The following is a 15,725-nucleotide window of genomic DNA, read 5'->3' as shown; positions in this document are numbered from 1 at the left end:
TGTATATATAAACAATAATAAAGTTGGATTTTCTCAACATTTTATTTCATATTCATTATATTTGTATAAACTGCACAGTATCTACATTTAGTCCTTAGTTCATTTTAACTTCCAGTGTGCCGTTGGTATCGGCTCCCCTCAAACTCTCCTTCATTCGACTGCCTCATCCTCTGTCGGACCTTCAGTTGCTTCAGTCTGTTCTTATCCACTTGTCTCTTGGCCAAAATGAAAGTGATGATTCCCGTTGGTAGACCGATCATCCTGAAAGTGGCACAGAAGTTAAATGTACAATTATTTTAAGTTGGTTATGTTTTGATTCACTCTGACAATTATATTATGTTTAAATGAGACTTGAGGCTCTGTGGACACCTTAATAAGTCAAATGTATTGTAGAAGTATTTACACTAACGTTTCATGAAATGTTTGCAAGTTGCTTAATCATGGTGGTGGCATTTAAGACTTGTTTAATACAAATATTGTGTGGTATCTGAGCTTTATCTGGTGGAAAACTACAAAGGTCAAAACACTACAAAGCCATGGAATAATTCTAGGATAAAATTAAGGGTTAGATACAGGCCTAAATTGGTTTATTCCATAATTTGTCCTGTAGTGTTCCATTAAAAACCAGGTGTCCAGATGTCAACCTTTGACACTATTTCTACAATATTAAGATTAAGTTATTAAGGTCTGTGTACAGAACCACCATCAGAATACTGACCAGGCATATCCAATTCCCATCATTGGGTTTTTGGCTTTTCTTTGGGGTATGTATTCAGGTCCTTCCTCCTCCTCTTCTTCCTCATCTGTGGCTCTTGAGGCAGGTTTTGGGTCTTGTTTTGGGTCTGGTTTAGGGGGTGAGCTCTGCTGGACATGTCTGGAGGAGCTGCACATGGTGGTGGACACATACAGAAGCCGGCTGCGAGCAGCTGGCAGCCCGGCAAACTGGACTTGGCTGTGTGTGATCAAGGATCGTACAGCTGCAAAATGCACGCCTGGAAAACCCAAGGACGATCTCGTAAGATAACACGCGTGAATTGTTTAGAGACCTGTCTGGTATGTGCGCTTCAACAGAAGCTAACGTATCAAAGCAAACATTACTAGGCTCAACATAACGTTATTCGCGTAATCATGGCAATTTCAAAAGCAACGAATTTAATAAGCCCAAACTATTTCTGCCACATTTACCCGTGTTGACGTAATCAAGGTTATTAATTACCTTTCCATGATATCCGTGTTGCTGCTGACCTGAAGGCCGACATGTTGATGAGGCTGCGCATGCGCATTCTCAATGTTTTGAGTCAACACTGCCACACAGTGGTAAATATGATAAAGAAAGCACAGAAATGGATCCAAGTTTATTTAATCAAATACCACATGTCTTAAGAGGAACATACAGGACGCCTTAAGAAAGCCTGTACAAGATTATGCAAAACAGTTTAGAAATAGCAACATATTTATAAGCCCAAAACACTATGATTTCTAGAATATTTTTGGCAGTCAAGACATTTTTCTCAAAGTTCACACCTTGAATGCTGCAGCCATGTATGTATGTATGGATTATTCTTTTTGTTAACGTGGTCGCCGCACCCAGGATCCGTAACATATGGATTACATAAGAGCATTTGAAACAAATATGAAAAAAGGTACACAAATCAAAAATCTACAGCAATTAGTTTAATCTTCAAGGTTGTAGTTGGGGTTTACAACCAACACAGCCTCCTCTTCCGTGCTTGCAGGCTCCGACCCCTTCAGCCCACCTTGTGACAGCTCAATTAAGATGTGATCCTGAAAAAGACCACAATTGTTTGTATATAGCCTCTTACAATTTGGATAATAGTACAGTAAATGGAGTAAACACTTACATAGTGAACAAGTCGGTGGATGACTTTTTCTACAAGTGCCTTCTTATTTATCAGATCCTCCTCAGACTCAATATCTGCTTCAATTTCCTTCAAATACCAGTTCACAACAGCACTCTTCTTCAGCTCCTCCTCTTCCTCAACTGAAAGTTCAAATAATAATTAAAATACATACTACAAAGCGCTATGTATACCGGTAATCTGACGACACTGACCATCTTCAGCTTTGCGCAGATGCAGTACTAGGAGGTTGGAGATGCGTTTGTACTCTGCGAAGGACAGGCGGAGAGAGGGTTTGAGCTGACTCTCAGAGTGTCCGTTCATGTGACCATTGACTCCGGTCACTCCATTGACTCCATTGACTGCGTCATGGCCATTGATGCCGTTCACCCCATCTGGCACGCTTGCTATAAAGTCCAGTCAACAAAATTAGGAGATGCCATAGCAACAGTAAAGTGCTTGTAAGTCCTTGTAAACTTTGTGTACCTTCTTCATGCTGCTCCTCTTCCTCCATCTGTTCTTCCTGCTCCAGATTAATGTCAGGCGTCTCAACTCGAATGATTGACTTGTTCAGGAGTCTGAAAGCTTCTTTTACATGTTTGGGCTGAACCTGAAGACAAAGTGCATGTAATCATACATTATCTACCGCTTGTTCCAGTTAAGGGGGGGTGACGGGAGCCCATCCCAGTGACTTAGGGCCTTAAGCAGGGTACACCCTGGACAGGGGCCAACTTATTACAGGGTGCATGTATTCATGTTCATTCTATAACAAAGAACATGTTTTTCCAACATTGTGCTACACACCTCATCACAGCAGTGCATACGGGCCATAGACTCAGATAGGCGGATCATACTCTCCAGCTGACGCACAGTGATCCTCCAGGCTGACTTGGACACACCTCCAGAGGTGTCCCTTTGGCGCAGACGCTTGTACTGCTCAACAATGAACTCTTCGGACTCGCTGGAAATCTATACATTCAAGAAGACTGTTGTTTTTCAGTTGACAAGTCTAAACAATGAAAGTGAGTTAGTCAGAGACCCACCTTTGGTTTGAACTGACGCGCAAACAGCAGATATCTGCGGATTTCATCCAGAGAATACAGTCTGTCCACAGACTCCTCTACACGAGAGTGCAAGTCCACAATTCGTCGAGCAATGGCATAGTCAGTCACCTATTGCATCATAACATTATAAATGTGTGATATAAACAATACTAGACCAACCAACTCAGACCAACCAAGTACCTCATTACAGTCGTCCACCAGGATGAAGAACAGGTCAAAGCGGCTCATAATGGGAGCTGTCAGATTGACATTCTGCTTCAGACTCTTGCTGCGGTCGTAACGTCCATTGACCGGGTTTGCAGCCGCCAAAATAGACGTCCGAGCATTCAGAGTAGCCTTGGAGATATTTAATTCTCATAAGAGAAGTCGCAAAACAGTTTAATACATGTTTGTGGATAAAAAGCATTACCTTGACTCCAGCTTTAGTGATGCTGATTGTCTGCTGTTCCATAGCTTCATGGATGGCCACCTGATCCTTCAGGTCCATTTTGTCAAACTCGTCAATGCAGCACACACCCTTCAAAAAATCTTAGCATTAACCTAAAGTACAAATGTGGTAATGGCTGAGAAATTACATTTGAAACTCACATTGTCTGCCAGCATGAGGGCTCCAGCCTCGATTACAAATTCATGGGACTCTTCATCTCGGACCACAGCAGCGGTCAGACCGGCTGCACTGCTGGCTTTACCACTGGTGTACACGGCTCTGGGGCTGAACTCCTCCACATGCCTGGACACAGCAATACATTTTAACACCACAGGAAGAGCCGTGATATATTAGATACAACTAAATATTTGGGCTTCATCATACTTGAGGAATTGGCTCTTTGCCGTACTTGGGTCTCCAACAATGCAGACATTGATATCTCCTCTGAGTGATGTACCCTCCATAGTCGTTTTAGGAACACCTCCAAAGAGCATGAGCAAGACGCCGCGCTTGACCTCATCATTACCTGAACAGAGAAGGACAATGGATTAGAAATAACATCACTACTAAATGTAGAAGTGAATGTAGTCACTGACCATGAATAGTGGGAAAGAGACTGGTGCACAAATTGTGATAAAGGTTCTTGTCTTGGCTCATTTCAAACACCTTCTCCCACTCCTTTTCTGTCATTTGACTCTTGATGCTTTCAGCCGTCTGGTCCTCTTCCCGTAGCTCTTTGCCTCCAAACTATCAAGACAGTTATTAATTACACACATTTATTAAACAAAGTAATGAGGCCAGATGTGTGACATACGCGAGGGTTTGTGGCCGCAACATTGCAGGCGAGAAAGGCCAGTCTATACGACAGCTCCCGCACTCCCAGAGCCTTCAGTCCCCTCAAACCCTCCACTTCAAAGCCCTGTCGTCCACCAGCAAGTCGGGAGCTGGACTCTGCTCGAATCCCTGGACAGAATATGTCAAATCGCGCATTATTCAACTTTAAAATCGTTTCCATCTCTTTAGAATCCTTATATTTTTTCATGGCATGTAGGGTTTTGCATTTTATTTAACAGATTCAAGAATGTCTGCTTGTGACAGTTGCTTAATTGTTTAAACAGTGATATTAGTATGTGTGAATATATTAAATCAGATTCTCAGTGTACCTTGGGTGGCCAGCTGCGATACGTCCGGCACAACAATCAAAGTTCCTGTAAAGTCGCAGCGGTCTCCAGCCTGAGCCGACTCCACCGCCTCCGCCCTCAAAACTATCTCCAGGGAGCGCGGGATTGAACCACGGGGCAGCTCTGCCTGAGTCTCCTGAATACGAACCTGACCATTTAAGAAAACACATGGGCATTTAAACCCTATACTTGCATCGGAGCTATTCACTGTTGGAAAAAAAAAAAAACTGTACCTTCTGGAAATCAATAAACTTGGACTTGTGCGTGTCGAGGTGGAATCGTGCGCGGTTGTTGCAGACGGGGTTTCTACAGATGGTGGGTGGGGAGTATTTGAACTGCTGTGGGACATCTTTGATCACAGCCTGGCAGTCCATGCAAATGAAGGTCCCACTCACCTGTGTAGAGTTCAAAAATGATTAGCAATTTGTGCGTGAAAACAAATACAATGCACAGCCAATGGTATTTTCATAACTACCAGTTCGGGGTGCACTGGATGCGTCCTGACGACCTGACCACTGATTCTCACCAAGGAGCCGATGCGCATGGACGACAGCTCGCGGATCCTACAATATTGAGTGAAATCATGTAATGGTTTAAAAAAGAAACTTGAATGTTGATAAGTGAGAAGTTATTGTATTTACTTGTGTCGGATCGGTAGTTCCTGAATGGCAACGTAAAACTCCTTGTTCAGCGGGACGTTTCCATGATCCCGTGCAACATTTTTGACAGCGCGGCACAAGAAGGGATACACTCTGAAAACAAACAAACACATGATGAGGTCTCGACATATTTCATTACCGTACAGTTACCGAGGTTACTATTGTGATGACGGAGAAATCAACGATGCATTATACATTGTCCATTTTCTTAACCAGTGGTTCTCAAACTATTCCTAACAAGTACAACACAATAACATCTTGCTTTCCTGGTACTGCCAGATCTAAACCTGGACTTGAACAGGCATAAATTGAGGTTAAACACGATCTAAAAAGGGAGAATAAATCAAGGATAACTTAAAGAGAACAAATAAAGTAGAGTAGTTTCAAAATAAAACCATTACAGATTATTCATCCAATGCATTTGACCCATCCCGCACCCTGGACAGTGCGAGGGTCTCATGTCTAGATCTTGCTACACCTGCTCAGGAGGACCAAAAAAAACTATAAAATTATCCCAATATTTTGTAAATGCGTGAAAAGCAAAACCATGCATTTTTAGAAGTACATTCACAACTTAAAGGCATTAAACCGGGCAGTAAAACGAGTCTTTTACCTGTAGTACTCCTCCTGGATGGTGGTGGCCAGCTCCTGGTTGAAGCCCTCCAGGTCCGTGAAGCTCACCAGCAGCGTGTTCCTCTCGGGCCGGATCAGCTCCTCCGCCTCACGCACGTACTTCGCCTCTCCGTCCGCGCTCTGATACCTGCACAACACACGACACGTAAGCTCGCTGTAGCCGCTGGTGTGCGACGGCAACGCGTGCACACGTCCGAGGCTTCGTTTCAACAAGGAAGACGCGTGAGAGGCTCAACGCGAGCCCGAGGAAGTCACTCACTCTTCAAGAAACGCCTGGAATAACTTCTGACATTTCTCGGCCAACTCGTCCTTCACGAGCTCTGCGGAAGTCTCGGCGGTGGCTGTGGCTACGTCCATGTTGATGTTCGGGGGAAAAAAACGTCCAAAGTAGGCTTATAGTGTGCGGGGAATGTGAAAACAAAGAGGCAGCCCAGTCCGCACCGACACGAGCACAGGTCCTGACAACAGAGGACACTTTCGCGCGAAAAGACTCACCACGTGACGTTTGGCCCGCCGTTTTAGGCCAATGGCTGACAACATGCAAATATAGACGAGCGTGGAGCCAATCAGAAGTGTTACGTTTGTTTCCACAGCGGTTTCTCTGCCCTATACATCCGAAATTATAGTTGCAAAGATGCACATTATGAACGTAACAAGAGTAATAATAAGATAAGCGCAGAGGGTCAGTGAAACCCTATCATAGTCGCACTAGATTATGTGTGAAGTCGCAAATTGCCAATCATGATTCCTCACTTTTCTCAAGTTTGCAATATGAAGCGTTTCCTCCCCAGCCACGAGCCAAAGGTGACCGCTAGAGGGGGCTGTTTTCCACCTGGATCTTCTGAAGCAGCAGCGACCAAGGCCTGTTTCATCTAGACTCAAGAGGCTAAGCATGGATCTATAAGACGGATATTCAACTTAATTTGGAAGAGGGACAGATTTTTCAGAAGGCTATGGCCTCTGGGCCGGAGGTGCACAACACGCCACTGCTTTATCAACATTTTTGTGTTGAACAAAATATCCACAACTCTGTTTCAATAATTATAAACTTAATAAACTAAATACTGCTGGACTTTTGTGGGAAAATAAAATGCAAAAGGCTTTAACAACATTGTGCTACGAAATTGACAATCCAGTACTGAACTAGAATTAAACTAGGACCAGAAACCAAGCACTCGGAATCAAGCCAGGTCTAAATCAAGACCAAAACAGGTCTAAAGTGGGAACAAACAAGGACTGAACCAAGTATAAACTAGTACTAACTAGGGCTGGGTATTGCCTAGTACCTCACGGTACAATATGTATCCCGATACAGGGTCCACGATGTAATATGAATCCCAATACACAAAACCTGATACGATACGCGTCCTGATTTGTTAGAATTTCATGTTCACACTGTCCTGAATATCAGAATACAACTGTCCTATGATGAACAGCAGTCTGTAGAAGTGTAATTCTACAATTTCAAATGACTTGCTTGGTTGCTTAAAGGTATCACAATATGCATATTGATACACGTTTTGCCAAGAAGTCCATCACGATATTGATATATTGAGCACAGCCCTAGTACTAACCCAGAATTAAACCGAAGGAAAGATGGAATCCTGGCTAGATCAGATCATTTGGAGGGGGACCTTAAGTTGAATAGGCCTAATCTATAATATAAATGTAGCTAATGGGCAACATTACTGTGATGAATTCACACCTTAAAGGCGGTATGGACGATTTTTCGGCGATTTGAGAACGCAGGCGGAAGTGCGCATGCGCACTCCCCCGTGTGGACTGATACAACACACACGTGCGTTTGTTTATTAGCGCAACGGAGCGCATCGCATCGCTCGTCTCCCGTAGATTTCTGTCCACTTCTGCGTCAGCTCGAACTGTCTTTCTCCGTCTTCATTTTGCCCCGTACACTGAGGGAACTATATTATGATAGATCCATGCGCTTAGGCACGCGGAAACGTGGGGACGAACCGCACGCGGCTGCAGGTGCGCGGTAGGTGCGTTTTATGATTGATACGTGGCAGGACTAATGATTTATCCACGCCACGAGGAAATATGATAAAAAAAAATTGCTGAAAAAAAATCGTCCATACCACCTTTAATGTCAAGTCTGTATCACACAAAATTAGTTTTATTGTTTATTTTTTAATTTAGTAAGTAAAAAGTAATCTAATTCATCAGGAAGCCAACAGGCCATGGACACCTCTGCTTTGAAGGAATTTGCTACAGAGGCCCATACAAGGTCCTCCATTTTACCCAAAATACATCTTACACTAAGGAATAGTACAATATCATGTATATATATGTACAAGCTCAAGAAACAAGTAATAATTTGGAATCAATTTATTTGTCTTTGTATTTTCTACGTTGCTTCTTTAAAGAAAGAATCACAACAAACAGGGGGACACAGCACAGAGTTGAGTGTATAAAAGCAGGCTTATCTGTTCCCACATTACTCATCTGCAGTGGCCCATACAAACACTCAGCGGGCTATTGGTTTCACCTGTCTCATTGTGTGAATCCAGCGGCTCAAAGCAGGAAGTTATTGTGCACCATTTGGACTCAGACTAGTGTTTCTTTGCAGCTATATTTCTCTCTTTGTCTTGACCTCTTATTTTCCCACAATTGTTCAGCCGCAGGAAACTCAGGAACATCTGTGGGCCATCACACACACACAAGGCACTTACTCATTTGGCAAATTAAAACACCAGCAAAATACTAGCCCATAGCAATTCGTTTTAATTCATCATGCTGGGACGTTATTTACTGTAAGATATAAAAACTTAAAGTATTGCATTGGACAAGAATTAAAAATGCAATATTCTTGATCATGTTCAAGTTGTTCAAACAGTCAGAATGTTACTGTAATCTACACTGATGCAACTTTTTTGTTAAGACAATAAACTCAAAGATCATATGAGATTAACAGGACAGCAAAGAGTGTGCAACAGTTAGCTCAGAGGGATGAAACAGGTACAGGTGCACTTGACATTGTAGGGTAATAAGAGATAAATATAGCCGCAAGCGGCAATGATCGGCCCTCGCCACGCCGCCGCCACGCCGCCGCCACACCGCCGCCACGCCGCAAGAGGAGGGGGCGCTAACGCGCCCCAATTGTCCTTTTATTACGCCTACTGCTGAATCTGTGACGCTGTCACATCTTCTCCCCTTTGTTTTACCATCAAAAAGCAATTTTATTTTGAATTCTTGGCAAAATGTGCGGCTTTGCCGCACAGACACCGTGACTCTTTGAATGAAAATGTGGATAACTTTTGATGGTCTTGAAGATGAGTCTCACCAAATTTCAGGTTAATAGGGCTGACGCCCTGGGAGGAGTTTGTGAAAGTCTAAAGTGTAAACATGTTCTGGCGATTTCCCCATTGGAATAACATGAAAGGTTTCGGTCATCGTTACGGCAACGCCATAACAATTATGACATGAGTCATTGACTTTTTTGATGGGGATGCTAAAATTGAGTTGTGTGTCAAATTTCATATAATTTCGCAAAACTAAACATTTAACCTCCATATAAAATCTGTAGGGGGCGCTGTGGCGCCAAATGAATTTATTTCACTTCAAGTAGGTTTAAGGCAAAGAGTTTAACAACTGATTCTAATTTGACGCAATTCGGACTTTATCTGCGCAAACGGCAGAAATTTTAAATATGGGAGATTTCTGAAATTCTAGCTACAGTTTGCGGCTTCGCCGCACAGAGACCGTGAGAGGTATCAATGTAATTTGGATAACTTTTGATGTCCCACTCCTCAGTAGCATTTTCACCAAATTTCAGCTTTTTAGGGCCAACGCCCTGGGAGGAGTTCGTAAAAGTACGACGTTTGGAAAAACTCCGAAGTCATGTTTAGCCATTTTTGAAGCAATATGGCCGACATTTGGTTGGGCGGACGGCGTTGCCGTAATAATATTTTTTACTTCTCTTGTCACCATCTACCTCTGCGCCAAATTTCATGATTCTACGATCAGATTTTTTTTGGGTCATTTCCCATCTCTCAATGCATTTTTGGTACATTTGGGGGCGCTGACGCGCCAATTTTTTTAATTTTAGAAAAGGGAAATAGCCAGAATGTAGAGAGGCACGATTTTTAGAGGCGTGCAAATTTTTGTGACTTTTCGTCAATGTTCACTGGGTGAAAAATAGGGGGGTTGGTCCCGAGAAGAAGAAAGAATAATATTCCGATGCGAAAACAATGTTTCCCATTTTTCAAATATCATAAACTATACATTTTCGGAAAGCGCTCGCGCTTTCCTACCTCATGGTGTGGGCCCCTGGTCACTGACGGGTACTTTCGTTAATTTTGAGTGGGCTCCGCCCACTTTGTGTTTTTGGCCCTCTATACAGTAATAATGTTCAATTTTTGCCTTACATGCTTATATGCACGGAACATGCAAGAGATGGGGAACGTATTCGTGAGCTACTTAGCGCAAATGAGTGCTTTATATGGGGATAAAAGCACTCATCCCAATGTAAAGTGCTCGTTTAGTGCGAACTTTTGCACGGGCTTCGCCCGTTTACAACGGTAATGTTCCATTTTCCTACAACTAATTAGTATGCACGGGGCGTGCATGAGTGGAGGAGTGCGTTAGTGAGTGTTTGGAAGTGGGCGAGCGCTTCGCGCTCGATTTTGTGCGCACTACGTGCGCACTTTCGCAGCCGTGCTTCGCACGGCCTTACGAGATTAATAGGCCTCTCGCCAGCTTGTGGCGCTCGGGCCTAATAATATTTGCACAATCATATTTGTGTATAATTGTGTATAAATATGTACAAAGCCAAAGTGTGCCAGTCAATCCTGTGGGCACCTCAGATGTGAAGGCCCATCATTGTCCTTCCTGATAGAGTCTTGAGAAGGAGGCTTGAGTTGTTAATTGTTTTAGCTGCTTGTTTTTCCTAAAATGAGCAGCAGGAAGTCTTTCCTGTTTTGGCCACTATGAATAGATGAGGATTGTGTTGCGGTTTGTACGAGTGAGGGGGGTGAGGCAGTGAATGAATGAACTTTATTTACACAATGTCGATGAGGCTTTGATTCAACATACAATATTCTGTGATGCAAATGTATTCACTGTTATCACTGATCCATAGCCTTATTGTGTGGCTGCATCAGAGCCCTCTTTCTCACCCGCTCATCGTCATCCTCTTTCCTCTAGGAAACAGGACACTGTAAACTTCCACCTTCTGTTTGTCTCTCTTTCCACTGGAAGTAAACTATATGGGAAGCACTAGGAGGCCAAGTGTGTTTGGGAAAATAGACCTCCTGACCCCCATCGCTCTCACGTATGGAGCCGACAGCAGTTTAAATCATTAGCACAGTACTGTACCTTCATCTACAGACTAGACACCTGGCACAGGCAGCTGGTCCACTGCACACGAGTGGTTTTGAATGGCATCAGAAAGCCAACCGAGAAACATCCACACACAAAAACACAACAATTAGTTATCAACAGTAAAATAAGATGGAAGGTATTGTTAAGGCGACGCAATTTTTAAGATTTATTATCTTTGTCCATTAGTCTAATTTTCATAAATGTGACCTCACAGGGCTATTCAGAATTAAGATTGGACAGAACTGGATTGTTTTTACAGTGGAGAAATAACATAGATCAGTGTTTCTCAAACTGCGGAATAGGTACACACTCCTTTTGGTGGTACACAAGGTCTTCTACAGTTTGGTTTAAAATAAATCCACATTTTTGTCCTCCTTTGGATAATTTCTTGTTTAGAACTATTAGTAATGCTGTAGTCCAATATTCGCCTTTTTAGACCTTTTATAGATTTGGTACCTCACAGGGCAAATTTTGTGGTACTTTGCATTATGTATTATGAGTATTATATTAGAACCACTGATATAGATCAAGTGAGATTGAATGCAATATAATATGCATATGAAAGGTGTATGATAAGGGTAGAACAGAATGTCATTATTTCTTCAGTGACAGATTTATGAATGTTGTGAAATAAAATCATTGGCCACAGTTGAAAGGGAGACCAGTTACCAGTTAGAGTATTTACTCATTTAGCAAAATAATATCACCCATTTGTAAACTAAATATTATTAACAAAGGAGCAGAAAAGACAGAAATGATGATATGAATCAAAATATTTTATTAGAAACATTAAAGATCAGAAAAACGATTGTGAAAACAGTATTTACATCAGAAACTAAAGTCTAGTCATGGTCCAGCAGACTGCTTCTTCAGTTTCTTTCTTACAACTCACTTTATACAGTATTTACAATGTGGCACAGGTAACCCCTAACTTGAATGCAGACTGGATGATTCAGACTCTGTGGTGGTGGACTGTCCCGTGCGTCTTCGAGGTAAAATCTTTAAACTCGATGCCCTGCTCAATGTCAGGGCTCTCCGGGCTGAGCTTTTGAACCCCGCCCCGAGGAAGGCATACAAAAGTGGGTTCAGACAACAGTGAGCGAAGGCCATTGGTTCTGCCACAGATAACCAAACCCCCAAGACAGCTTCAAGGTTACAGCTACGAGGTAAGAGCTCCAACCTGAGCATGGAGTCCACAGAGATCCCCACGCCGTAGGGAAGCCAGCACACAAAAAAGCACAGCACAAGAGCTATGGTGGTCCGTACGGCTCTGCGCTTCTGCCTCTGTCCTCCGAGCGGGCCCCGCGTCAGCCTTGTGACGATCACGCAGTAGCAGACCAGAAGAACCAGGCCGGGCACCACTAGACCCACCAGGACGAGCTGCAGGTGGAACACTGACACCCACAACGGACCGTTCTTTTCTGGGTAGAAGCGTTGGCAAAGAGTAGCTCCCTCAGCTCCTTCCTGAGTTCGGGCAAAGATCATGTCAGGGATGGCCAACAGAGCTGCAGGCAACCACGCACCTGGAAGAAGAACATTTATTAGAGATGCAAAGATGTGGCGCTAATAAACATGAACGTCAGAAACAATAAGGAGAATCTAGCTTTAGCCTTTTGGAGCTCATGGGTAGAATATTGTTATTATTGGAACATTTTCACTTTCACAACAAAGGTTCAAGGGGTTTTAATTATGACTTTGTTTGGGAGAATTTAGCTTTAGCCTTTTGGGTGATGCTCTGCCACAATACCATTGAGCCAGACACTTAAATTCAATAAACAGCTCAGCACTCACCCGCATAAACCAGTTTGTGCGCCAGCAGCTGCCTCAGTCCCCCTGTGTTAGTGTCAGTGGCTCGGACCACAGCCAAATACCGGTCCAGGCTGATGAAGGCGAGGATGAGGACGCTCCCGTACAGATTCACGGTGTAAATGACGTGAACACCAACACACGTGGCCGCTCCGAAACGCCAGTCGGCCAGAGCAGCGTCCACCGCCCAAAAGGGAAGAGCCAGAACAAAGAGGAGGTCTGCAGCGGAGAGGTGCAGGCGGTACCGGTCTGTCAGGCTGCACTTGGACCTGAACACCAAAAGAGGAGGATGTCAGCATTCATTTGAAACTTTTTTCAGCAAAAAATTCAATATATTTATAGTTTTATTAAGTTTTTTAGACATTTTTTTTCTCAACTCGATTTTGATACTAAGGAATACTCAATGACGATTCAAATGCTCTTTTAAAGGTTTAGACTAGATTTTTTACACAAAATGATAGTATCTTCTTTGTTTGTTAGTTCTCATTCTAAAACTATTCACAAAAGGCAGAATTTTGTCCTTTTCAAGTGTTTTTTCAATATCAATACTTGCTCTACTATGTTCCGGCGTATAAGTTGCACCAGCCAAAAATGCATAATAGAAAAGAACAAAAACATATATAAGTTGCACTGGAGTATGAAATGCGGTTGCAAGTGTGAAAATAACAAATAATATCACATATAAGTCGCTCCGGAGTATAAGTCGCACACCGCCCAATACTATGAAAAAAGGTGCAACTTACAGTCCGGAAAAAACGGTATCTAGTTTTGATACTTTTGACGACCCTAGTTTAAACAAATCAGTAATCACCAGAGGCAACACTTCTTATGTATGTCATGAATAATAAGAGATCCCTGTCTCCATGTAAATTTTGATGTACAGAATGTTTTAATTTGAAGACTAGTAAAGAGTAAATCAGGTATTGAGCCATAATATAGTCATTTAATTTACAAATAGTTAACAATAGCACTTTTTTTTTTAAACTTAATGTATTTGAAACTGAAATGGAGGCATCTTACCTACGCTGGCATCCCAACACTATGACCACGAGCCCATTGCCAGTGATGCCCAGAGTGAAGATGAGTGCGTAGACCACAGGTAAAAAGACCCGTTGTAACTCAGCTGTCATCAAGTGCTCCACATCGCAGGGCTCATCCAAGTCCAATCCCAGTTCCCCTGACCCAGAGCCTGAACCGGTGTCATTGTAGTCGTAGTCCAAAACAATATGCTGGGGATGAAAAAGTTACATTAAAACCAAGTCATTGAACATGAAAACATCCAATCATCACCAATCTTACCTCATAGTACGACATGGTACATCTACTCCTGGACTTTTTCTGAATGAAGGCACTAGTCTCCTCCTTTACTCTTCGTTAAATAGTAGTCTCAAAGCTCCTCCCACCAAACATCTGTGTCCCTACAAAATGTTTTTCCTGTTTTCGAGGTGTCAGGTGCTGATCCTATCACAGGATGCCGAGCAGAGTGTGTGCGTACATGAATTGTTTTGGCCCTGGGACCTTTTGCTCGATGATAATCGGCATGGGACAGTGGTAAAGAATGAGAAGTGAAGAGTGGGGCAGCAGTGTCCCGTCTTTGGCTACACGCACTGTTGGATCGGGACAAGTAAAGGCAGTTTCTGAAGTCACTGGGGTGTGGAAACTTTTGTCTTATTGCAAAGGCCGGTGCATGACGTGTAGAGTTTCAGAAGTTAATATCTGTCAATCTTTCATGTAAAATGGGGTAAACATTTTGGGGTTGCCGTTGCGTTGTCTGTGGGGGTCTTTCGAAGTTCAAATGTTGTTATAGGGATCAATAATGGAAGAAATCATAATTATTGGACAGAATTATTTGAAGGTTACTTGTATGCAGTCAAAGGTTTTCCAGTAGGGGAAGAATAGACTCAGTATAATTTGAGTTTTTGTTTTTTTTTTAGAACAAATTAATTTAATTTCTATTCTAGGTTTCCAGGTTGTGTGGGGCAGAATGAGAACCCAAATTATTTAGATTTAATTGAGACAGTTTCAGAATCTAAATTAGTTATGCTCGGTCCAGGATAATAATGTTCTTTTAGGTTAAGCTGACACATGGAATAACCTTATCCATGCTACCCGGTGGTTGAGTGGTTAAGGCGGCAGCACTTATGCCAGGATCCACGTGCAGCCAGCTGCAGTGTTGAGAGTTAAAATCCTGGTTCTGACAATTTACTGCATGTCCTCCCTTCTCTCTTATCCCCATTTCACACCAAGCTGTCCCGTCAAATAAAGCCCATCGGCTAAAAAAATCAAAAAAAATCCTTAGCTGGTACAGAATTTAATCATGTTCTAAAAATATAATGTGGTATTTTTTCAGTTTGTCCCCAAAAATTGTTGATGAATGAAAATAGGTTTCTAGCATATAACATGTATTCATTGATAGACTATAGCAGTCCATTGTTGTAACGTGCATACTCCGCACACAAACATATTTGTTGGTCAAATGTCAACAAGTCACATCAGAAGCAGTGCAAGGCCAACAGACACATTTCCTGGCACTGCCACTTCTATTTGTGCCAGCAAATCCCCATTCTCTTCAATTATACTAATCCTGTAAATAAACAGACAAAAAGTGTCAAATTCTCAAAGTGGCACTGGCACCCTAACTCTTATCTCCAAACCCTTTACCCCACCCTTTCCTGCAAACCTACTACACTATCAAGGGAAGGATCAAAAGACAAACAGCACAAACCAAAAACCAAAAATATCTACAACTCAGACAA

At 42.6% G+C, this 15,725-nt stretch overlaps 3 protein-coding genes across 4 annotated transcripts; all 3 read right to left on the bottom strand.

Moving 5' to 3' along the window:
* Window positions 1-23: 23 nt before the first annotated feature.
* On the bottom strand, window positions 24-1,285 carry LOC140356245 (uncharacterized). The gene is made up of 3 exons (XM_072441072.1): window positions 1,217-1,285; window positions 719-992; window positions 24-261 (listed from the first exon to the last, which is right to left on the bottom strand). Exons 1-3 carry the CDS (start codon window positions 1,281-1,283, stop codon window positions 105-107), a joined length of 498 nt encoding a protein of 165 aa, XP_072297173.1. The 5' UTR covers window positions 1,284-1,285; the 3' UTR covers window positions 24-104.
* A 368-nt stretch (window positions 1,286-1,653) lies between these two features.
* mcm6 (minichromosome maintenance complex component 6) lies at window positions 1,654-6,306 on the bottom strand. Of its 2 annotated transcripts, none has more exons than XM_072441062.1 (18): window positions 6,083-6,306; window positions 5,804-5,950; window positions 5,173-5,283; window positions 5,007-5,094; window positions 4,765-4,926; window positions 4,514-4,679; window positions 4,165-4,313; window positions 3,947-4,097; window positions 3,735-3,876; window positions 3,512-3,653; window positions 3,333-3,440; window positions 3,104-3,259; window positions 2,903-3,031; window positions 2,664-2,828; window positions 2,337-2,469; window positions 2,075-2,266; window positions 1,863-2,002; window positions 1,654-1,785 (listed from the first exon to the last, which is right to left on the bottom strand). In XM_072441062.1, the coding sequence occupies exons 1-18, from the start codon at window positions 6,178-6,180 to the stop codon at window positions 1,675-1,677; spliced, it is 2,490 nt and encodes an 829-aa protein (XP_072297163.1). In that variant the 5' UTR covers window positions 6,181-6,306; the 3' UTR covers window positions 1,654-1,674. The 2 variants fall into 2 exon arrangements, with proteins under 2 accessions (XP_072297163.1, XP_072297164.1); XM_072441063.1 differs by having other exon boundaries at window positions 2,346-2,469.
* Window positions 6,307-11,924: 5,618 nt separating this feature from the next.
* Window positions 11,925-14,607, bottom strand: LOC140356238 (C-X-C chemokine receptor type 4-like). The gene is made up of 4 exons (XM_072441061.1): window positions 14,269-14,607; window positions 13,990-14,198; window positions 12,955-13,238; window positions 11,925-12,686 (listed from the first exon to the last, which is right to left on the bottom strand). Exons 1-4 carry the CDS (start codon window positions 14,281-14,283, stop codon window positions 12,091-12,093), a joined length of 1,104 nt encoding a protein of 367 aa, XP_072297162.1. The 5' UTR covers window positions 14,284-14,607; the 3' UTR covers window positions 11,925-12,090.
* Window positions 14,608-15,725: the final 1,118 nt, after the last annotated feature.

The sequence above is a fragment of the Eucyclogobius newberryi genome, unplaced genomic scaffold (genome assembly GCF_026437365.1).
Source record: "Eucyclogobius newberryi isolate DKJ021-1_F unplaced genomic scaffold, fEucNew1.0.hap1 SCAF_12, whole genome shotgun sequence".
In the NCBI taxonomy this organism is placed as follows: domain Eukaryota; kingdom Metazoa; phylum Chordata; class Actinopteri; order Gobiiformes; family Gobiidae; genus Eucyclogobius; species Eucyclogobius newberryi.
This window is presented reverse-complemented; position numbering and strand designations above follow the sequence as displayed.